Raw genomic sequence first — 25,476 nt, forward strand, 5'->3', positions numbered from 1 at the left:
TCACAGAAACACAGACGTTGGGGTAGGAGTTTTTGGTGATTTGCTAGTTTAGGCACTTCCTTTATAGTCAGGAGATGACCAGGATCAGAGAGCCTGACGATCTGTTTAGGGTTTCAAAACTAGTTTGCGGGAGCCCAGAACTGAAGCTTTGGCTGCTGTCAGTTAAGTGTGTTTCTTCCCTATCGTCAACATTTTCTTGGATGGAAATCTTTTCTAGATGCATGAGGCATACTTGGGAATGATAATTACTGGGTTATCGGCAGCTAATAGATATATCCTATAAATTAAAAGACAAAATCAAATGAGAACTTTATTTTTAAATGTAAATATTTATTTCTTAATAGTCTTCAGGTGTCCAAGAACAACACTGACATCGTTTTCTCAAATTTATTTTATTATTTTTTCAGAATAGTCACCGATGTTACAGACTCTGATCTATTTAAAGAAATAGAGTAGGCACTTTCTGAGATTTTAGCAGGGTTTTCCCTAGTCACTCTGTGGTGATAACTAGAGTAACACTGCCCACTACTGGCAAATCAGATAATTGCACCACACTTTGTACACTGCACTTTGTATAGTTCCTATATGTAAGGAATATTTTACCTTTACCAGGATGCAATTTCACATAAGAGCTTCAAGGCATATATTCTGAAAGGATACCTCTGTGGGGTTTTTTTGATTAGCATTATATTAGTTCAATAATCAATTAATGACTTGACTCTATAAATCTAAGAATACAACAGAGTAACCATTATTTTAAGATAATTGAAGTTTAATGTATTAAGAAAGTAGAAAATATAATTTTATCCCAGAAAGATTATGCATAGTGTTGTTAAATAAGCAGAGTCAACTAAAATTTTATGGTGGATTTTTTTGATCATTTCGAACAATAATTCACCAAAAATGTACCTGGATTTATCCTTTTTAGTACATTCATCATAGATTTGGAAGAGGAGGAGGAGAAGACTACTGAAATGAAATTTTTTCCTATTAATTTGTTCAAAATATTAAAGGACAATTTAGCTTGTTAAATCTCTGAAGCACATTTTGTAATCTAAGAATATAATCTATTTAACTGGGCAGTTGGATAAAAGCCTAACTAGAGATGGCTTCTCTTCCAAGATTTCTAGTTTTAGAGAGGCTTCATGGGTTTCAATGCCAGAAACAGGCAGCAGAGGGCCCAGCAAATTTTACCTATCAGGAGACTTGCTGAAACCGAGGACAGACGTTGCTCTTCTTTTAAATTTCTTCTTAAAATGTGTACTTGTATATAGTGAAAGATAGAGGTGGGTTTTTGTTTTTGTTTTGTTTTTGTTTTTGCTTTTATTTTGCTGTATGAAGAAAAAGCATTAGGATGCACGGATAAACAGTCTTATGCTGGTATAGTTTATGGAAATCAACAAATAGCCGTTTATTCTAGTGAAAGAAATCTCATTTAGCTAGTTAACAGCTACTATAGAATTTCAGTATTTATCAGCTTCAAGATTGGGTAGCTACAGCTATGAAAGGGACCATAAAGCCTTAGGTGAAGACGACGCACATTGATGAAGATTGTTAAATTATATGGAAATGTTGTAACTCAGTCCCTGTTCCTCTGTTCTTGCTTTGTGGTAAATCTCAGTTTTTGAGATTTGAAGCTGTTGGCCTGTAGGCACCAGAACTGAGCAGGCTAATAATATCAATCTCTGCACGATTTTCTGCTTTCAATTCATGAGGCTCTTCTTTCTTGACTCTTCAGGTGTCACTTGACCAGCAAAATCAAACTTCATCCTCTTTCTACATCTTACAGGCATCACCCACTGGGAGTATTATCTCCCTAGGAACTTTATCTATTCTTACCATATTCTGTTTCCCTTTTCTATCTTCCAGATCTTCCCACAAGCACATTTTATTTACAGCATCTCTGAAGCATTTATTCGTTCAACAAATATTTATTGACATTTCCTTTGTGCCAGGGCCTGGGAACAGAGCAACGAACAAGACCTACGAGGCCTCTGTTCTCATGGAGGGAGAAAAGTCACGAGTGCATAAAGACAAAAATTTGAGACAAGCTATCACTCTGAGAAAAGATCTCTGCAGACCAGGAAAGTAAGATGACATCTAAAGAGGGCAGACAGTTACTTAGATTGGCTGGGCAGGGAAGATCTCTGTGAGGAGGCAATACCGGAGTGGAAGCCTAAATGACAGGAAAAGATGGGTTCTACCAAGTATTTCAGAAAGAAAAGAGCAATTTGTGCCAAAGCCTCAAGCTTTGTGTGTTGAAAGAATAGAAAGTAGGCCACTCTATCTCCCTGTGCTGTTTTCCTTTTCACCTTGAAGGGACAGGTGAGTGCAGGGAGCACTGTTCTCATTTATCTCTCAGTGGAGAATCATGGCTTCCCTAAATGCCTGTGCCCCCCTTCCTCTCTCCTTAAACATCGCTTCCCTCCTTACTGCCAGAGGGACAGGTGACCTCGTCTCACCTCCCAACCATGCTTTTCAACTAGTCTTCTGCACTCCATCCTAGATGTGTAAGGCTGAAGATAGCAAGTATAGTCAAAGAATAAGTTTAACTTTGAGATTCCAAGGACACACATTTAGAAGGGAAACAAGTTATGTAATTCGTATTGACTGATAACAGAGAAAACTATGCTAGTTTTATTTTGGTGAGGTTTTCTTTTCTGCCTGGGTTAAATCAGGAGAAACATGCCATGGTGTCATTTTTAGTAGCAATTTTTATTAGGGACTAAATAAATGTTCTTCCTCTGTTTATATCTAGTATCAACCCAAGAGATAAGAGCAGAAGGAATCATGGTAAACATTAATTTCCTAAAGACATTCTTCATCAGATATTCACCATAATTAGTTGTAGCAGTGCTTGATTAAGAAAAATCATTTCTGGTAAATACACTGTATGCCAATGAAATTCATTATTGCGCATTCAGCAAATAGCTGAAAGTGGTCTCTGGATGCATGGGGGTGGTGCTTTAGAGCCACAAACAGATTTATCTTCCAAGACCGAACTGTGACGTCACAAATGAAAACTTGATGAGTTAGTTGCATGTTCTTGCAGCCATGGATATTGGCACAGCAGTGCATTGCTAGGCCCCGTGCAGGGCCCAGCCTCAGGGGCACCTTGGAGGAGAGCCTGTAAAAAAGCAATCACGGATCTAAGCAGTGAAGGCTGGCCTTCCTGACTTGAGTTTTCCTTTGCCAAGAGTGAGTTTGTTTTCACATAGTATATTAGTTTGCTAGGGCTTCCTTAACACAGCACCACAGACTGGGTGGCTGCAATCACAGAAAGCAGTTTTCTTACAGTTCTGGAGGTGGGGAGTCCAATGCCAAGATGTCTGCCAGGTTGATTTCTTTGGAGCTTTCTCCCCTCGGCTTGCAGATGGCCACCTTCTCCCTGTGTCCTCAAGTGGCCTTACTTCCGTGTGTGCATTTGCTGTCTCTCTTTGTGTCTAAATATCCGGTCCAATTGGATTAAAGTCCACACAAGGGCCTTATTTTAACTTAATCACCTCTTTAAAAGTCCTAGCTCCAAATATAGCCTCATTTGGGAGCAGTGGGGGTGAGGACTTCAACATATAAATTCCAGCTGTAACAAACAGCTTGCATGTTAATGTCGTATAAATGGGAAGCTATTCTAATATGTTCATAATCTCTAATTAGTTCCATTAACCCATACAAGGAGATAGATGCAGAGAGGGAATCTTATCCACAGTGACAGTGGATTTAAAATATTCTCAAACCACATTATTCAGGGCTGAGGCAGGCTTGGAGGTGCTGTGTTTATGTGTGTTTCACAGAGATATGAGTTGTATAAAAGCAGCCTTCATTCTGCTGGTTCCAGTAACCCTTATCCAACCCCTTTTATCTGACTTTGCTGAGCTGATTTACCCCTGTATACTCACTAATTGTCATGTCTAGAGAAAGAACATGCATTTGCAAACATCTCATGGAGCGTAGATTAAGGCTTTGGAGAACTGATTAGATCAGGGTTATGGGTGTGTTCTCTCATTCATTCAATCTTTCATTTATTCTTCCAACAAATACTATGGACACTCTGTATGTACTGGGCATTGGGGAGACAGTGGCAGACAACATGACTCATTCTGCTCTGAAAAACAGGAGAAATGGAACTATAGGAAGAGAGCAGCTAAGCTCCTGAGGATAGATTTATGATGCTGATTTCTGGGCATGTGGCCCTAGATTCTAGATCTTTTGTGTCAGACACTAAAATAATCTACCCCGTGGTTTCCACAAACAGTTAACATGCCCCTGAGATGCCCATGTTTGGCTATCCACAGTGATCTGCCCCTCATATTTAGAAGGATGAGATGGGTGATTTGTGTCCCTGACCTGGGTGACAGCTGTGTCTGGGAACAGATATGGCCTCAAACATGACTTTAGGAACCCCTGGGGGCAAGTGGCAGATTAGTGCATCCCTCAAAACTCAGTTCTTCTCAATAATCCCTACTAGAAGTATCCTTCCAAGCAAATATACTGTGAAGTTCTTTTTATTCCTTTGCCACATAAATGCCCATAACCTTCATGGTTTGGGCATTACAAAGCAGTTTTGATCTGGCCTCAAGAAAGTACAGATGCTGTGACCTTGCAGTATCCTTGCTTCCCCATCTAGGGAATGGAAGGGAGGATCATTCCTTTCAAGGTTGTCTCAAGGATTAAAAGAGATGATATATGTTAAGGGTCCGCTCCTGTTGGTGCCTGGCACTCAATAAATATTAGTTTGTGCAGGATACTTGGGATCATGGAAGGACTCTTTCAATCATCACCCTCCAGCCTTCAAAATCTTTTCCTTCATTGACTACCAATATGTTACTCTTTTGAGATTTTATGCACCATTTAAAGATCTTTTTTAAAAAACTAAAACACGTTACCTGAGCAGGAAAAGGGAATGCATTTCATGCATTCTCAGATGAACCAACCACAATAACTAGATGATAACTAAGAAGCCCTTTGGGGAAAAGGAACAATTTGCTGGACCGACATCGGTGTGCATTTTGGGTTTTGTGTAAATGTGTGCATGCTGGGGTTGTGATTGGAAGCAGTTCGGGCATGAAGACCAGAAAGCACCTGGCCAGTCCCTTAGTGGGATGTGAGGGGTCAACTTTGCCTGGACAGTAGGCACTCAAAAGTGGATGTCGGGAGACCAAGGAGCTGCTGGAGGCAGCCCTGAAGGGGTTGGAAGGAGCATAATTGTCTTATATCAACTCAGTCACAATTTGCCTAAACCCACTTATAGAAAGTGATGAGCTTCCTGCTTTCAACTTCAGCAGGAAATGTTTTATTAAAATGTATTCTTGGGAATAATTGCCTTTTCTTTCCTTCTCTTTGATTTCAATGTACTGGATCTACGGTTCTATAATGTGCTTTTGTAGCTTCATGAGTCTAATACAAAAGCTAGATTTGGGCTTCCTTTGTAACTGTTTGGACTATGGAATTACCCAACCACCTGGGGTCTGTCTGTGGCAGGGGGGCATTGCACCTTCTCCGCCCCCCATCTCTGCCCACAGTCAGAGGATCTTGAATGGAGATAATGGTGTAGAGTGAGGCAATGTGGACTTTCAGAGAGACTCCATGTGCTGTAATTGTGCTCAGAGCTACCAGTTCCTTTGAGTGGTTGCTTTTGCTGCTTTTTTTAAATTTTCTTCTAATAAGACTTTATAGAAGTATAACATACACAAATAAAAATGCTAATATTTTAGGTATACAGCTCAATGAATTTTGGCAAATGTATGCATCCCTATAACCATTACCCAAATTAAGAGAGAGTATTTCTAGTGGCCCAGAAAGCCCCCTACCCCTTTCCAGCCAATCCCTACCTCAAAGCCTCTTAAATTTTTTTAATGTTTTATTTATTTTTGAGAGAGACAGAGACAGAATGCAAGTGGGTTAGGGGCAGAGAGAGAGGCAGACACAGAATCTGAAGCGGGCTCCAGGCTCTGAGCTATCAGCACAGAGCCCGACGTGGGGCTTGAACCCACGAGCTGTGCGATCATGACCTGAGCTGAAGTGGGACGCTCAACCGACTGAGCCCCCTAGGGGCCCCCCTACCTCAGAGACTCTTAATGTCTACAGATAGCAGGTGCACTTTTTCAATGGAGTCACAATTTTACTTGTTTCTGTCTACCTTCTTTAACTTCTCAAAATAATGTGGGGGTTTTTTTTTGAGACTTATTCTGTTATTGTGTACTGCAGTGATTTGGTATTTTTTTTAATGTACTATATTCTATGAATATATCACAGTTTCTTTTCCATTTTCCTATTGATGGACATTTGTGTTGTTTCCTTCTGTTGTGTTTTGAAGAACCAATTAGGAGAGAGAGAGATTGATGGACTGAAAAATTAAGATTAAGAAAAACATTGTTTTAAGAAAGGAAAAATAAACACATGACAGAAAACAGTACTTCAGGTTGTCACTTATAGCTGGTTAGCTGGTCCTGTTTCACCCTTGGATTTTAACATCCACTTCACCAAATTTGACCACAAAAATCGTCTGTTTGGAATCTTATCTTCCCTCTAAATTTGTCCCTTGTGTTAAAAACTGAGACAAAAATGTCTTGGCCTAGAATTTTAGAACCTGCTTCTTGCCCTTAGAAATTTTCCTAAGTGCTTTATTTTTTTTAATTTAACTTCCTGTAAATAAAAAAAAAATGGAGAGACTTAGCAAAAGTGGGTAAGGATAACTGACTGACAAAAAATTTATTATTTTAAAAAAATGCTTTATTCTAGGAAGTTTGCCCATAGCTTGAATTAATTCAACTCAGCCACTCATTACGTGAGACCCAAGAATCAAAGTTTCCCCAGAACTATTCTGATGAAATTATGTTTGATATTTTTTATTTTACATTATGATTTCCTATATAAAAAATGATGAAAAGAACAGCGTGCACATTTCCAGTGGGTTCAAAATAAGTGTCAGACTGTCTTCCATTAAAGAACTTTGTTTTCCATATGCTAAGAGAAAAATTACAGAGCAAGGTTACAGGTCAGCACATGAAAGAAATATGTTTTCACAAAACCTTCGAAAAAAATGTGCCCTTAATTTGAATGAAATGTTCTGATCATTTACATAATATCATAGAATTTAATATTGATCTCAGAGAGCTTTTAGAAAAGGTTTTTATGCTTGGGGACCACCCATCCCCAGAGGTTAGTTTGATGAGTTTCTTATGTTATTCTCACAAACAGCAGCTGTAAGCTCTACTGGACTAAAATAATAAATGTATAACAGGGAGTGATATGAAAAAGACTATGGATGCATTGGGAAGGTTCAGGGTGGATCAACCATTTCCTTCAGCCACTGGACACAGTGATGGGTGCATACCCACTGCAGTCTTTACCCCACTTGTCTCTGACCTGAGGGTTTACTGTGGCCATCAACACCCTGTCCAGCTCACCCAGAGGAAATAAATGTTCCAAAATTATGCAACAACCAGTCACTGAGTCATTGTGAGCCAAGCATGATGCCAGACTCTGGGGGCACATTGTATGAGCAGTGAACAAAACAGACAAGACTGAGGGAAGCTAAGAATCTCCCTCATCTTTCAAACATAATGGAGGAGGAGAGAGGTGAACAGCCAGTTCAGTGTTTTTAAGAAAATTAGGATGTATGCAGCTTCATTTTGAGGTCTCAGTGTTTGCAACTAAAGAGAATATCCAAATGTATATTCTGAAGTGCCAAGGAAAGTGAGCATATACTACTAACTAAAATGTCCCTGAAAGGCCTAGAGAAAAAAATGCGTGTTAAGTCTTGAAACTGAGACAATGTGGGGGGAGGTATAAGGACTTAGGAAGCCAAACACAAGGAAGAAGAGAAGGCAAGAGTGAAAGGGTTTGTTTGAACTCTAGAGACCAGCAGAAAAACATCTGTAGGTTTGTGTGACCTTGGCGATAGCTCTCATGGGTGGGTCAGTGTTATTTCAATGTATGCACTAAAACTAGAGGGACAGAAATACAGACGGTTTGTGTTGTGATAAAATGCTTAAAGACGGTCATGTAGAAGAAGGAATCGTATTTCATTCCAGTGGGCAATACAAAATCGGGCTTTGGGTTCAATCCTAAGAGGAGCTTTCTAAAATTCAAGCCATGTGAAAAAGGAGAGGATTCTTGAACTGTTGGATCCTAAGTCATTGGAGAGTTCAAATGGAAATCAGATGACCTCTTAAAAGGATTATGAGAACAAAATAGGACTAGATGATTATAAGGTTTCTTCCTAGGAAATTCTGAGCAGAAGAGTAATATGAATTGAACAATCGAGTCTCTGGAACTCTATGTAGAAGAAGTTATTTTTATTTTTCTTGACAGACCCAATGTGTTTAACAATATTTGTTTACATGTCTGTGTGTGTGTGTGTGTGTGTGTGTGTGCACGCGCGCGCACACACACGTGAATCTAAACTGAATGCGCAAGGACTGTCACAGTATAGAATAATTTACTTCTGTAAAGAAAATAAAATTGAACTGTTGATACCAACTAACCAGGAAAGTTGGCAGAGAAAAGTTTGCAAGTGACTACATCCCTCTTACGTAAAATAAAAAGAACCTGTGTGATTATATAACCACACAGAAGGCATCATGAGAACCGAGTGTCCCAGTGACAGAGATTATATTTGTGTTTATCAGTATATGTTAATATTGGAATACGGGGACATGAGTGTGCTATAAATAAAATCAGGTCTGTTTATCAAGGAGCCAAGGTGTGGCCCTAAAGAGAGCAATACTTTATTACAGGAAATTAAATTTGCTGTTTATGACACCAGACCTTGTAAATACTCTCAACCCATAAATAATGTTACTCAGATTCTAAAAAGCCATATTGAAGGCTGTCTTACAGATTGCAATCTTGATTTTTCAAGGAAAAATATGTTATTGTTTTTCTTGGTTTTTTATTTGTTTCAAACAATCTTATTGGAACAATAATATTTTACATCTTTGAAAGCAGGAAAGGAAAGGGAAGAATGTTGACGTTTAAGAATTCTAAATGCAAGGCTTTAGATACCACAAAAATAGAAGATGCTCTCACGTTGAAAGGATTTCTAAGTTTGTATGAAATTTAGAAGAATAATCTAATCATATGATGGCTGTCCACAGCTAGTTCCTCAGCTCAACGTAAAGGTTTTCTTCTTTATGTATGTGTTGTCCTCCTATTTATTCTAAACAAACATCTCTGTTAAAAATGTTAACCTTTTATGATTATGAAGGTAGCACAGGCTCCTTGTGAAAAGCTGGGGAGGAAGTGCAAAGAATAAAAATAAATAAATAGTGCTAACCCACCACACATTGATAAACATTTCAGTCTATTTTTATGTGTGTTTATGTATGTGTTGAGCGACACATATCACACATATATCCCATGTTGTGCACATTTTAACTCCAACGACCCTGCCGCTCAGATTAACAGGAAAGTATGGGGAAAGCACAGGGTGAAGATAGTAAGATGACATGAAAATACACAGGTAAATTCATGGGTCATGTTACAAATCTATATGGAAGAGCATTTCTCTGTGACTCAGTCTATAATATTTATTTGTTCAGCTGGTTCTACAGCTGGTGGAAATTTCTCCAAATGACGGATGACTCCCAATTTGGCCACCAGCTGAGGCTCTTTGTACCCCTCTCCCAACACAGACTAGATGGTTAGGGTGCACGGAGCTTTTTCACCTGCCTTCACACATTAAGGTGTCTTAACTTGACATTTCCTTCATTTGACATCTTTTCTCTGGAATCCCTATGTCCCCTTCATTCATCTGGTGAATAACTCCCATATTTTAATGTTTATTTACTTTTGAGATTGAGAGAGACAGAGGCAGACAGAGAAAGACAGAGAGATATGGAGACACAGAATCTGAAGCAGGCTCCAGGCTCTGAGCTGTCAGCACAGATCCCAACATAGGGCTTGAACTCATCACCTGTGAGATCATGACCTGAGCTGAAGCCACTCAACCCACTGAACCACCCAGGAGCCCCTCCCATATTTTAAAACTCAGCTTGAAGTGTTACTGTTTTCAGGAGACCCTTCCTGGCCCACACAGGTAGAATTGACTTTTCTCTCCACTCTTCTTGCAAAGACCTTACACACAGCATCTGTAACACTTGGTCTCACACACATATGCAACCATCTTCCCCTATACTCTGAGCTGCTCGAGTGTAGATGCACTTTTTACTAATATCTAGAATATGGGGTCAAGCATAGTGGTGGAAAATTAGTACTCAATAGATTTGTTAATTGAGTGAATTAATGAATGGATGCACAAATGTAGATTGATCGTGTAAACAAATATATATTTTTATAAAAATAATCTCTTTTAAGAATATATTGACCTATATGAGCTTATGTGCAAATGTCAAATAACAGTGCATTGACCCTTGAACGACATGAGTTCGAAGTACATGGGTCCACCTATAAGTAGATTTTTTTTTGATACATACAATACAGAACTGTAAATGTATTTCTTCTTTACGATGTTACTAATAACATTTTCTTTCCTCCAGCTTATGCTATTATAAGAATACAGTATATAATACATATGACATACAAAGTGTGTGTTAATTGACTGTGTTATTGGTAAGGCTTCCCATCAATAATAGGCTATTAGTAAAGTTTGGGGAGAGTCAAAAGTTAAACACAGACTTTTGTCTGTGTGCGGAGTTAACAGCCATAACCCCCACGCTGGTCAAGGGTCAACTGTAATTCATAGACAACTCAGGTTATTTAAGAATCACATGAGGATCTAGACAGAAAAAAATAATGGTCTGTTTCTTAGCAAGAAGGGAGAGAGGCTAGTTGTGTTCCAGAAGTGCAAGGGAGACAGTGTGGTGGGTACTTTTCTCCAGTGAAGCCAAGCTCTTGGAACAAGTAGCAGGGTGCAAAGAAAGGCCCTTGCACAAGACATCAGGAGCTATGGCGTCCAGGCCAGTTAGCTTATTAATTAACTCTTATTTAACTTACTAAATTAATTAATTTCCTTTGGCCTGAGTTTATTGATTAGTAAAATGGGGTTATTAAATTCAATCATCTCTAGTGTTACTCCTTATTCTAACTTTTAAAGATGGAAAAGAGGGATATAACATAACAAATTAAGATTTTAGTTCAAATCCATAAATAATTAGCACTGAGAAACAGGATGTAATTCTGATGCACATATAGTGATTTTCCATGTCTGTTGAGATTAGCAAAAATTCAGAGATCTGAGGACGTCCCCATGCCTCATTCTTCTTTTCGTGCTCCAAGAGTAAGAGTAGCTTCCTTTAGAGAAGATACTGTTTTTAGAAAGTTTCCATGTCACCTGCCATGAGATGGTGGGAGTGGGGAAATGAGAGCAAAAGCCTAGAACCCAAGGCTATTCCTTTCTTATTCTCTTCCTCCCTTTGACTAACACTGATCCAGTACCTGTGTTGTGTGGGCATGTTCGAGGCTCTGAAGTCAGGAGCTCTGCATTGGGATGGCTGGGAGTGCTAAGGATCCAAGAGATCATCCCTGGAGGTTGAGAAGCTTGGAGTCGGTGGGCAGGAACTTTTGTTTTTCCTATTGAAGTATATTTGACACACAGTGTTATGGTAGTTTCAAGTGCAGAGCACAGTAATTTGACAAGTTTAAATGCTATGCTGTGCCCACAAGTGTAGCCACCATCTGTCTCCAGACAATGCTATCACAGTACCCTTCACTAGATTCTCTACCTTTTATCCCCATGACCGGGGGCATGAATTCACTGAGGGAAGGTCAAATGCCCCTTTCAAAGGGGCATGTCAAGGGGCACTTTACAGTCATGAAACAGAAGCTACAACAAATGTCAGAGAATGAGGATACCTGGTTTATTTCTGCCAAAGCATACCTAAAAAGCAGAAAGCAGCATTTGAATATCTGTCTGACTCTTTCAGTAAGGCACCAAGGGCTAAAATGGAAATTTTGTAGTATAAACATTGTTAAATTGCTGTCTCCTGTCTATAGTCCAAGATGTCTGGTACGAACTAAGCTGTGACTTTTCCTGCTAGAACGAAATCTCTTGAGAGGATCTCTAAGCCTATTTTATGGAGGGATGAGCACTGGCCTGTGAGTGTGGCCTGAGCTGTCTTCTCCTTAGCCCAGCTGACTGCATCCAGGGAAAAAATAATTGTTTGAACGGTTCATCCCTGCCCATCGGGGAGAGATCCATTTGCTGATATGTCTTGGTGTTGCCAATTAGGCATAAAAATATGAAACCTGCAAAGCAGTGTATCTACTGGTTTTGACTCACAGCCAAAAACTTCTTGCAACCATTGTGCACCTCATCTCTGGAAACCAGTTTCAAAGCTCAGAGAAACTCAGAGAAAGGGCAACAGGGATGAAGGAGCAGGCAGAGAGAAATTTAGAGACCAGGGCCCAAAACTTTGCTTATGCAAAATTCTCCATTGTGTTCTGCCTGAGTTCTTTTTATGAGATTCCTTTTTCCCTGTCCACATCAAGCTCAGGGAAATATTTGATTCCTTTAAAAATCTTTGACTTGAAGTATACCTTTCGTTTGTAGTTAGTGTCAAATCTACAGTTAAAGCAAATTCTTACCTAAGGAGCCAGTCTAAATTTCTACAAGGAAACAGCAATTATCTATTACCCCTACAGCCACATAAAAATGAAAATGGAATAGGGAAAAAAAAAAGGCTTTCAGAATCTATTTCCTTCATTTGGTGATAGCCTTAGGCTCCAAACCTCATCCTGTAGAGCATCACATGTCTGGCCTTAGTTTTATTCAGCTCGATTCCATGGCCCTAAATCTCATGAAAGGCATGATTTAAACTCAAGAAATTAAATTTTTCATGGATTTATGTGGGACTCAGAAAATGCATCCTCATAACCCATGGGGGAGCACAGTGGCTCTGTTTCAACAACATTTTTTTTTTTTTCCCTGAGAGATGCAATAATTAAAGTCGTAAGAAATTCAGGTAAGCAGGTGGTATCAGAGAGGCGTGGCCAATGACAAGACATCATCCTGAGCAGGGAATAAAGCAACTGAGATACAGAAGCAGACGGTAGTCAGAGATTCAATCAAGCAAACAGTTGGTATTAAGTGTATATATATACATATATATTCATATATATTTTTCATATATATTCATATGTATATGAATATATATGAATATATATGTATATATATGAAATATATATGTATATATGTATATATATGTGTCTTTACAGGACTGTAATTTAAAATCTGTCATTCTGGAGCAGTTATCCTGTCTGTGGTACTGGGGCTGGGTGGGTAATTGTCAAGTGGTAGGCAGGGCTCTATTTCCATGTGCTTTAGATACAGGGTAGGTTTGGTAGACTGAATAATAGCCCCCAAATGTGTCTAAGTCCTAATTTATGTAACTGGTGGTTATGCTAATTTATATAGTAAATGGGACTTTGCAATGTTGTTAAACTAAAGATTTTGAGACAGATTATCCCAAATCACCTGGGTGGGCCCAACGTCATCTTTGTGAGAGGGAGGCAGGGGGATCAGAATCAATAGTAGGATATGTGACAGCAGAAACAAGGAAGGACTGTGAACAGTGGAATGAAGTTCACCTCTAGAAAACAAACAACAACAAAAAAGCCAGCAGTCAGACTCTTTTCTCAGAGCTTCCATAAGGAACCAGTTCTGTAGACATCTTAAACCCAATGAGACTGATTGAAGACTTCCTAACTCTAGACCTGGGAGAGAATAAATGTGTGTTGTTTTGAGTAACTGACTTTATGGTAATTTGTTATAGAAACAATAGGAAACATATAGGTTATTGAGGAAGATTCAAGGGAATAATTTAAGGATCTAAATTTTTAGTTCTTACATACTAAATAGGACAAGGCTCAAGAATACGGCATCGATTTATAACATTTTGTAGGTGCATTGTACTTTGGAAATTATTTTCACATGTGTCATCTTAGGAGGTAGATTATAAGATCAGAAGAGGATTCACGTAAACTTTTCCAGAAACCTAAGGCTTAAGATATTTAGCTAGACTTTCTAAAAGTCTGAACACTAAGATGAGAACTGGTCCCAGAGTTCAGAACATGTACAGCAAAACTTAGAAGAAAGTGATTTCTGAGTTGTAAGAGGTTTTTGCCGGTGTTTAGAGTATGGTAGTTTCTGATGGACTTCCAGGTCATATAATTAAAGTGTATGCTTTGAGGGGCGCCTGGGTGGCTCAGTCAGTTAAGTGCCCGACTTCAGCTCAGGTCATGATCTCATGGTTCATGTTTGGGCCCCTTCAGGCTCTGTGCTGAAAGCTCAAAGCGTGGAGCCTTCTTCGAATTCTGTATCTTCCTCTCTCTCTGCCCCTCCCCTGCTTGTGCTCTGTCTCTCTCTCTCTCAAAAATAAAATAAAAACATTTTTTTAAAAAGTTAAAATGTATGCTTTGATACACTGGCTTTTACTCAATTATGTCTTCTCAGTCACTAAACTGTGCCAAAAATAGGGTAGCAAATTTTCATGTAATGATTTAAAAAAAAAAAAAAAACAGAAAAAAATACACTTAAAAGTTTTCATGTTGGGATCAGAGTTGGTTTTTATTTATCATTTGTTTTTATGTTGCAATTATTTCTCAATGAGCATGTATAACTTTTATAGTCAGAAAACCTATCAATGGGTATTATGTGCCCATTCTGTTATATTACTATTACTATTATTATTGCCTCCTTCTACACTTGTGGTTCTTATTCTTGCTTTAGACGAGGTCTCCTTAAGAACTGGATGAACACTGGGGCTCCTGGGTGGCTCAGTCGGTTAAGTGTCCAACTTCAGCTCAGGTCATGATCTCGCCATTCGTGGATTCGAGCCCTGCATCGGGTTCCGTGCTGACAGCTCAGAGCCTGGAGCCTGCTTCGGATTCTGTGTCTCCCTCTATCTCTGCCCCTACCCGCCCCCCTCTCTTTCTCTCAAAAATAAATAAACATTAAAAATATTAAAAAAAAAAGAATTGGATGAACACTGTGAGCCAGTGGGCATAAAGTCCACTTGCATACCATCATTTTCCTTTTAGTATAAATTCAGGGGAATCACAGATAATACAAAATCCATCCATGAAACTGCTGAAAGTCCTCAGATCCCATATGAGTCCCCATTACTAGACTTGGTGCTGTGACAGAGACTTACGCTGTCAATAGCTGAGTGCTGGGTGGACATAGTGTGGTAGGAAAAGCAGGAGCTTAAGATCTGACTCCTCCACTTCCTACCAGCGTAAACACAGGACTCATTTAACACGTCAGGGGCTTACCTTCCTCTTCTACTAAATGGAGATCAGGATACCTACTTCAATACATGGTAAAGCAAACTCTTCACAGACTATACTGCAAATATTATTTCGGTGTTTTAAGAATTGAGAGAGATGTAGTCTTAATTTACATTTAAAGGATTATGACTAAAATCTATAAATATATCCTTAATTTCCACTCAACCACTATCGAAAATAATTCAAAAGTAAATTTAGAGAGATATTGCCCACTCTTAACGTGGTAATGAAACTAGTTTTCTAAGAGTCTTGAAGTTGATTCTTAGAGTTTGCAAGTCATTTTCCTTTGGAAAATAATTGCTTCATAATTCTTTTTGCCAGAGTGAGGAATCGAGTTATGTGTTTTTGAACACATGCTTATGTGCACGTGTGTGTACATGTATACATGTGTGTGCAGACACACATGCTTATGTATGTGTTTAGCCTGTATATACTAAATACAAAGAACAAAATCAGTCTAGAGCAATTAATTGCTGTCAAAGTGGCCATTCTAAGAATCATTGCACAGATATTGTTTACCATGTCAACTATAGGTAAGATTATATATATGTGCACACAGAATCTTTGCACTGAGATTATAAATTCATGTTTATTTCTCAATTTTTTGGACATATTTTTTTCTTTTAAGATATTTGTCTTTTAAAAAAAACTAATTAACCGATATATTACTAAAATTAGTGTTGTTATCATTTCCCACTACTTATTTAGAGTACGGAAAGATATGTCCATATTCACAACTCTGAAATGAATGCTATGCACATTTTGGGTTTAATTTAATATAGAAGGCTGGAAGCCACTGAGAACATTTTTCCAATGTATTAGTCAGATTTAAAAAAATACGCTAGATTTGTAAAGTTAAACCATCTGCTAGTATCAATCTGGTATTGCTTCTATAGGAAAGAATGTTCACAAGTTTTTGGTACCAATACTTTTCACTTTTTCTTTATTGAATCAAAATATTAAGTGACAATAAAATTCCTTCCAGGTTTTTTTAGAAGATGGAAATCTGTTGCTTACTAGAAATAAATGTATCCAGCAAAATGCATCAGTAAGATTGTTCTAACATTAATGCAATCAGTTATTTCTGGTATATATCTTATCATCTATGGCATGGTATATTTCAGTAAAGCTTTGTCTTTTATTGTCATATTTAAAATAATAATGCATCCTAAAATCAATGGTTTTGCAGATTTGATGGATTTGGTTAAGTTGGAACAGTGGCTGTGGCAATGGCAGAAACAAAAGTAAAGCAAAATTAATTTAAGATACTTTAATAACCACTTAGATTATTCTTTGAATCTAAAATAAAAGTCAATAATACTGTCACAGAAAAAAAAATATGATTTTGAATTTGAACTTTAATTAGTGGGTAGGTATTTAATCTTAATTAACTAGCTGGAAATGTGTCCCAAGTGCATCTTAACATTACTTTTTGATGTTCTTCCAAATGAGTAAAAAAGAAAGAGGGACATCAGTATTGACTATATTATCAGAATTATCTTATACATTTTCAAATAGAACCCATTTATCCAGAAAAAAAGAATAAAAACATAGATGCCAATATATCCTTTTTAACTCCACTTTAGCTCATCTCAAATTAGTTTGCAATAATTTATTTGTGAAAAAATGTTGGATCCTCATATTTTAATCCTTAATTTAGGAGATACTTAAAATGTCCACAAGTGATTGACTCACAAGGGAAACCATATGACAAAATGGAATGTGTCACTCACTGTATACAGATGATCAAATAAGTAAACAGGAAATATTTGGAGAATATTTTTCCACCCTATCTATCCCTCCAATTCAGACACACTGAGAAAAAAAGAAATTACAAGAAGAACAACAACAATAAAACCAAAGATGTTTTAGACTACAGGTGATCTGAAGCACAGTCTGTTTTAAACAGAAGATGTGTGATGTCTAAGCAAAATATGGAATACAACAGGGTTATAAGAGTATAATTCTCACTTATAGAGTTATATGGTGCCATTATACCATACTTCATTGATTATAAAATGCAAATACACTATATGTATAAACATCTCTGAAAGTGGTATACATCTTATCATGTATGGCATGGTATATTTCAGTAAAGCTTTGTCTTTTATTGTCATATTTAAAATAATAATGCGTCCTAAAATCAATGGTTTTGCAGATTTGATGGATTTGGTTAAGTTGGAACAGTGGCTGTGGCAATGGCAGAAACAAAAGTAAAACAAAAATTTTACTTCGTGAAAAATAGCATCTAATATAGATATCAAGGTCACAAAATATATTCTTTGGCCTTTTTTGTTTACTTAAAGTTGAAACAAACTCAAAAATTATGTACCGTTTTTTAAGTAAACCATTGGAACATAAGCAGCCTATGCAACAAAGTCCCCTAGAGCTTAGCAAAACCTCGGAAGTCGGGAGGAAAAAGCACCATTGCTAATGAAATTAATATTAATAAGACTAATTTTCTTGTTTATTTTCTTGTTTATATACTTTCCTCCATTAAAATTCAGTTACTTTTATATTTACAGATACTTCTGATAAATACATCCATAAATGTTTCTAATTTATAATGGATTACATGTATCAAGTTTGAAAAGGTGCATATTGTCAACTGGCAATGTGAAAGTGAGGAAGAAAATTGGGTATGGGAGGATAAGTCACAAAGATCAGTAGCACATTCTTATTTATGGCTGAGTAATATTCCATTGTGTATATATACCACATCTTCTTTATCTATTCCTCTCTGGATGGGCACTTGGGTTGCTTCCATATATTAGCTATTGTAAATAATGCTGAAATAAAAACAGGAGTGCATATATTTTTTCAAATTAGTGTGTTTGTCATTTGGGGTAACATAGCTGGATCTAGAGGGTAATATGCCAACTTAAATAAGTCAGTCAGAGAAAGACAAATACCATATGATTTCACTCATATGTGGAATTTAAGAAAAAAAAAAAAGAAAAAAGAAAGACACACACAAAAAAAAACAGACTCTTAAACATAGGGAACAAAATGGTGGCTGCCAGAAAGGAGGTGGGTGGAAGGATAAGTGAAATCGATGAAGGGGACGAAGAGTATACTTACTGTGATTTACAGAATTGTTAAATCACTGTATTGTACACATGAAAGATAATAAAATACTCTACGTTAATAATACTGGATTAAAAAAAAAGATCACTAGAACAGTTCTCTCCAGTTCAAGTAGAATCAGTCTCATATCTTTCAGTAAAGCACAAGGGTATCCCTGTTAGAATTCAGAATTCAAACTACATGTCATCATAGATTGAGTCTAAGTCATCAAGCAAAAGCTCAAGTACTCACTGTGTATCCTTTTTATGGTGTTGAGATTATGTGTAATCCAGATAGAATTTTAGATACCTTGGTGCTTAAAGAGATCAAGTACCACGGAGTAATTCATCCCTGACAGCCTAGGATAAGCATGATTCCTATTCCTCTTATTTGGTAATGCCTATCTACGTATCCAACTCCTTAATTCTTTCAATAAACAGATATTTACTGAGTGCCTACGCTGGTACCATCTTAAGCGCTAGATAATGTGACAGTAGACAAAAGAAACAAAATATGTTCCCTCATATATTTCAAAGTAGCAAGACAGTCCAAATTAACGAGGAGATATATAGAATTTTAAGAAGGTGTAAATGCTGTGTAGGCCATAAAACGGAGAAAGGAAGAGATGGACTGTGTTATTTTACATAGATTTGTAAGAGAAGAGCTCACGTGAAAAGATACTATGTGAGCAAAGAATTGAGGGGGTTGAAAAAGTCAGATGGAAGAAAAAGTATAAAAGTCCTGCTACAGGATAGGAGCATGCCAGGTGGTGTGAGGAACAGGAACTGGTGAGTGAAGAAAGTGAAGAAGACATTATGTCAGAGAACAAGTGAAGGCAGATGTGGAAACAAATCATATGGGATATTGTAGGCACCATGAGGTCTTTGGTTTCTGTTGAGGTGTAAGATTTTGAACAACGATGTGATAAAATCTTACTTATATTTTCAACACTTTGGCCACAGTGTTGAGGGCATATCAAAGAAGAGCAAAAGTGGATCCTAGGAGACCAGTCAGGTTGCTTTTATAATAATCAAAAAGATGATGGTGGTAGGTAGTAGTGGAGACAGTGGTAGGAAAGGAGAAGTGACGATATTTTGAATGTATTTTGAAAATAGACTGAGTAGATTTTTCTGAGCAGTTACATATGGCATATGAAAGAAAGAAATGATATTGGTATGATGCCAACATTTTTGACTTGTGGAACAAGAAGAATGGAGTTGTCATTCCACAGATAGGGAAGATGGGAGAAGAACACGTTTGAGAAGGAAGACTAAGAGTTTAATCTTGGCCTCATTAAGCATGAGATGCCTGTGAGACCTCTTATTAAAGATGGAAAAAGTGAAGAAGGGAGTGATGAAGAGTTTTTACCAATAGCTACTATATGTTGACTTTCCTGTGTGACAGGCACACTCTAAGTGTCTAACATAATGTTGCCATTGAATTCTCATAATAACCTTATTGTGTTATTATGACAGAAGAGGGAAGTGACACTTAGAGAGGCTTAAATGAGTTGCTCAAGGACACACAGTCAAGCCTATGATTGCCTTATTCCAACTGTGATTTTAGCAACTGTTTCATATTATATTCTAGGTAGAGGGAACAATGTATGCAATGTAGAGAGGTCAAAGGGAGCATGAGATCTTCAGGAGACCTCCAATCCCAGGGAAGATATTTGAATAATTACCTTCTCATGAATGACTGCTTCATAATTCTTTACAGCTTTGGAATTGTGTTCTCATAGCCACACATTAATCTCTATGAGGACGGGAAATGATTTTATTATCAGTATTCATTGGGTGGGGAAATGGCTTTATAGGGCCAAGTTCACAAATTTAGTCAATTACACACTAAGATTTGAACTCACATTTCTCTCTCCAAAACATATATATATATACTGTATATATATATATATACTGTATATATATATATATATATACATACAGTATATATATACATACAGTATATATATATACATACAGTATATATATGTATACACATACTATATATATATACATACTATATATATATATATATATATATATATATATATATATACACACATACATACATACACTGAATACTTTAAATCTTATTATGAACCCATTTAGGACATGAAGAAATACAATTGAAAATACATATAATTTTATATTGAAAAAAGCATGGAAGTTGGAAAATAATTTACAAGATAGGAATGAGTGATCTGGAAAATAATAATGATGAAAAGAGCTATAATTTTTGAGCACCTTAACAGTGTCAGACACTGTACTAGGATCTTTACATTCATTTACTAACTTTGATCTCACAAGAGTTTAAAAGGAGATTCTATTATCATTTCAATTTTCGAGATGAAGAAACTGAGGCTGAGAGAGACTAAGGCAACATACTAGAGGTCATTATACAGCCGGGAAGTAGCAGAGTTAGGAAATGAACCAAAGCTGTGAAATCAGAGTTTAGACTCCTGACAGCCTGGTCAGAAGCCACTCTACCTAGAAGGTACTTTTGTGTGTTTTTACAAAGTCAAAGGTGAAATTAATAACTCCGGGGGGGGGGGGGAGGGTGGTTCTCATGAATGAGAAATCATTTCCTGAATTAGAGCAAGATATGAATTTGTATTCACCCTCCCAGAAAGGGTTTTCACCCTAGCTTTGCACACACTTTTATCACAGCTTAAAACAGCAGATGGCTCTCTTGCGTTTTCTTTCCCTTACCTCCTTGATCTGTAAACAACTAAACAGCGTTTTGGGGAGGTAAAAGAAAAACACAGGAATTAAGCTAAAGGACCTTGATTATCCCAATGTTGTCTCCACCCCAAGCTCCCTTAAAACAGGAAACCACACACACACACACACACACACACACACACACACACAAGGCTTGTGAAATTCAGTCTGCATAGACTTCCTGAGTCTGAGGAGCCTGCGGTCCCCCACGCTGTGCCAGGGCGGAAAGCATCAGGAAAGAAAGAGTATTTCTCGTTATCAAAGAGCTGAAAGGCTTGATGCTACGAGGAGTGTTATTAATGTTAGTGGAAGCTGTGAGGATTAATTTCCTTTCCACCTTGGAAAAAAAAAAAAAAAAAAAAAAAGGTGGAAAGCTGCTTTTAAGAGAGGAAGAGTATCAGAGACTCTCCTAGCCAGCCAGCGCTCCTCACTCAGGGGAACTTGCTTTTGCTAAGAGAGCTACCCCAGGGCCGGGTCAGGATCTCTGTCCGCGGTGCTGAATCGCAGCCTTATCCGGAGGGTACTGAACAGTGAAAGGAGGGGTCTGAAGGAGCCAAAAAACCGACCTCCCAATTAATTACCCAATCCAAAGAGCTGGGGAAAAGACTGCACTATAAGAAAATGCCTGGAAAGGAAATCATTAACACAGATATAATAAGAAGAAGCTTAATGTTAATCTGTCCAAATTAATATAGCAGACACATATGTCATAGGGAAAAAAAACCTTTCAAGGCAAACTAGATTATGTTGTACTAGATGTAAGAGGTCACTGTACTTAACGTTTTGCTTCTTTGAAAAACTCACCACTTGCTTTAGATAAATATGTTTATTTTAATTGTAAAGTCATTTGGAAATTCCAATCTATAAAGTCTGAAATGTCCAAATGACCTTTCTTCAATAATGTAAGGCAGGAGTACCTACTCTTTATGTTCATTGGTATTTATTTCAGTGAATTTTTAAAAAGACACACTTAAATAGCCATTCTTTGCAGAATGACCCTTCCTTTTTTAGCAGGAACGTGGCAAAACAACATACATACACACTTAGTGAAAATATAAGAACACAGACACTAAAACAGAAAACAAAGTGGTAGAGACAGAGCAAAATAGTTAAAACACCTCTTTACTTTTACTATCTCATGGGTTATTATGCTTTACAAATTTCTGGCAAAATTACTTCTGCTTATTCCTTTTAATAATTGTGGTTGTTTTCTAGATATAACACAGCAAGGTTTTGAAAATGAGCTTACAGAGTACGTTCTTAAATGTTAAATATAGGGGCACCTGGGTGGCTCAGTCGGTTAAGTGTCCGACTTCAGCTTAGGTCACAATCTCACGGTCCGTGAGTTCGAGCCCCGTGTCGGGCTCTGGGCTGATGGCTCAGAGCCTGGAGCCTGCTTCTGATTCTGTGTCTCCCTCTCTCTCTGCCCCTCCCCCGTTCATGCTCTGTCTCTCTCTGTCTCAAAAATAAATAAACGTTAAAAAAAATAAAATAAATAAATAAATAAAATATACATCATCCTAAAGCCAATGATAATTGCATTGGACCCAAATCTACACACTTCCTTTAAATTTTCTTCCACCAAAGAAACTTACTAGTTAATGTGGAGTAAATGCAATGAGTAACAGATGAGAACTAATTGCTTACATGGAGAGGTTGTGGATAAGTTCTATAGAGCAGAAGGTGTCTAGTCTGTAATCAACCCTCGGATGAGCTTCTCCCACTTGCCTGGTTGCAAGTCTTTGTGGGACTTAACTGCCTATTCCTGAGACAAAGAGAACGTGTGTGTTGGTCCAGAACTGTTCCTAGGACTGCTTCCAGAGTGTGCCTCTCCTCTCTCCAGCTCTAAACAGTCACCACCGAAGTGATTGTTAAAAGTCTCTTGATTACCAGATGAATCTTCTTTCTTCCATCCTTCCTAACACTGGATTGTGAGAAGTCTAGTTTTTGCATTTCTTTTCTTTACCTTCCTGTAATGACAAAGCCAAACAGCTTAAAGGGAAGAGGAAAAGGTACTAAACCACAGGAGCAAATTCTACACTTGGCTCTGTCACTCCGAGTGTATCCTAGAAACCACAGATCTGTATTCATCCAAGCATGAAGTGTTTCTCTCTCAACCTTCCTTCCTAGGGTGCCCTCCACTTGCTCCCTTCCTCTTGGACCTTTATATTTTCAGTTATCCAAGAGAGAACACTGCCAGGACACAGACAGGAAGTCAAGGGGAGGAGGCAGCAGCTGTTGTATTTGAATTTCAGACACAGTTCATATGGCTTCGCTCCCTGACAGAGCTTCTCTACCCGGGGACGCCAAAGACAACAGCTCAAATTGGAGTGTTCCTCAGTCTGGCTGCTTTTTGTTGTCCCTGGAATACTGTGACACCGTCCCCCACCCTTAATATTTCTGCGGTGACTTCTTCAGTGTGCTATCGGGCAATTATCCTCTCCAGCTGCTGCTTTGTAGCAGCTACAGCGGCTGGCATCTCTGAGTGCTAGAGAGCAAATTTGGGAAAGGGGTCTTTCCATACGTACAAACTTAGCATAGCTTCTCACCTTCCCCACCCCCCTCCTTTTTGCTCGGTGTTATGGTCTCAAAATGACAGCAAGAGGGAGAGTCCAGCAAGTTTGGGTAGACTGGATAAGGAGTGGAGGCGCCTCCCTCCTCGGGACACACTCTCCTCCCTGCTTCCTCCCCCTCCTTCCTGGGGTGGAGGGGTTTCGGCGCTGAAGGGATTAGCAGGGAGGGCGGAAACCACCTCGCCCTCCAACCGCAGCCCAGAGTTTCTGGGGACCAGGAGACACGTTAAGATTCAGAAGCCCTGGCCAAGCCGCGGAAGCCTCGGAAACCTGCGAGTTTCATCTAAGAAAAAGCGCACCGATATTCCTTCAACCCCACCTGCTCTGGCTCAGCCTCTTAGCACCCCACCCCCTGGAATCCATTTTAGCTTTCTATTATTATTATTATTATTATTATTATTATTATTATTATTTTAAATCATTACTATATATATATATATATTTTTTTTTTCTTTCTGAAGAAAGACATAGGAGGGGAACGGGAGGGAGGTGTAGTGGGGTGGGAACGAAGCGCTTTGATTAGAGATCTCCGGGGAGAAGATTGCTCTCCCCAGATGCTGATTTCCAAAGCACTTGACAATCACCGGCAGAACCCGAGAGCGGGCGGCGGCGGCGGCACCGGCGGCACCGGCCGGGGGGCAGCGCAAGCCCGGCGCTGAGTCCTGCTTAGCCTGCCCTAGACGGACGCACGCGCCGAGACCCGGCCGGGACCTGCCCTCCATCCCGTGCCCTGGAAGAAGGCAGCGGGCTCTACCTCCAGCCCGGGAGGGGGGCGAGGCAAGAAGGCAGTGCGAGTGGCAGTGGCGGCCCTCGAGAGGGCTCCGGCGGCGCGCGGTGAGAGGCGGTGCCCGCAGCCCCGGCCCCACTCCCGGCTCCGACGCGGCCGGGAGGCGGCCGATACGACCTCGGCTCCCGGGGCTCGCCCCGCCGCGTCCCGGGAGCACCTGCGCGCCCGGCCCGGCGCTCCGCGGAGAGGGCGATGGGTCCGAGTCGGGACTGAGCGCCCCTACCCCTCTCCCCAGCCCCTCGGGCCTCTTCCCCCCGCCTCGTCCAGGGCGAGCCGCCGTCTGCGCCGCCCTTTCCCTCTCCCGTGTCCCCAGCTCCCCTTCCCTCGGTCCCCTCCCTCCCCGGACCCATTCCCGGGGCCACCATGGCCGCGGCCATCGCCAGCGGCTTGATCCGCCAGAAGCGGCAGGCGCGGGAGCAGCACTGGGACCGGCCGTCTGCCAGCAGGAGGCGGAGCAGCCCCAGCAAGAACCGCGGGCTCTGCAACGGCAACCTGGTGGATATCTTCTCCAAAGTGCGCATCTTCGGCCTCAAGAAGCGCAGGTTGCGGCGCCAAGGTCTGTGTGGGTCACTGTTGGGAGGTGCGCCCCCGGATCTCTCCCATCTCCCCACCTGCCTGGGGCCTCTTCGAGCTCCCCCTTCCCTCCCTCCGTCTCTCAGTGCCCCACACCCCCTAAGTCCCCTTCCGAGCGCTCCGAGCGCCTTCCGCCTGCCCGTGGGAGCTGGGAACCTGCTCTCAGGCAACCTGTAGCCACTGAAAACCCCGCCAGGAGCCGGCAAGTTGGCCCGCTCTTCGCCGGCTGCCTCTTGCTCCCCGAGTCTCATGTGGGCTGGCTTCCAGGGAAAATCTTTCTACTCTGGGGGGTCTTGGCTTCCCCCGGGGATATAGCGTCTGAGTCTAGAATGCTAGGGAAAGATCTCCGCAGCACCTCGGGGTCTCGCTGGCTGCTTCCAGTCTGATCCGAGGGGTCATGAATTTGTGTGTCTGGCCTCACTTGGCCTCCCAGCTCTCCTGGAAACATCCTAGGGTCCCAGACCTTGGCGAAATGTGGCGATCTCCACCGCGCCCTCCGCAGGGGCCG

At 39.8% G+C, this 25,476-nt stretch overlaps 1 protein-coding gene across 3 annotated transcripts in view; it reads left to right on the forward strand.

Moving 5' to 3' along the window:
- FGF14 (fibroblast growth factor 14) overlaps positions 1-25,476 on the forward strand; it is a 616,830-nt gene that overhangs the window by 417,543 nt on the left and 173,811 nt on the right. The window contains exon 1 of one of the 3 annotated variants that reach the window (XM_019443950.2): positions 24,698-24,951. The exons of the other annotated variants lie outside the window; for them this stretch is intronic. Coding sequence (XP_019299495.1) covers positions 24,759-24,951 — 193 coding nt within the window. The 5' untranslated portion in view covers positions 24,698-24,758. Of the gene's footprint in view, positions 1-24,697; positions 24,952-25,476 lie in introns of those variants that run through there. 3 annotated transcript variants of the gene reach the window in all.

This window comes from Panthera pardus, unplaced genomic scaffold (genome assembly GCF_024362965.1).
Source record: "Panthera pardus isolate Hobbes unplaced genomic scaffold, ASM2436296v1 HiC_scaffold_1, whole genome shotgun sequence".
NCBI lineage: Eukaryota > Metazoa > Chordata > Mammalia > Carnivora > Felidae > Panthera > Panthera pardus.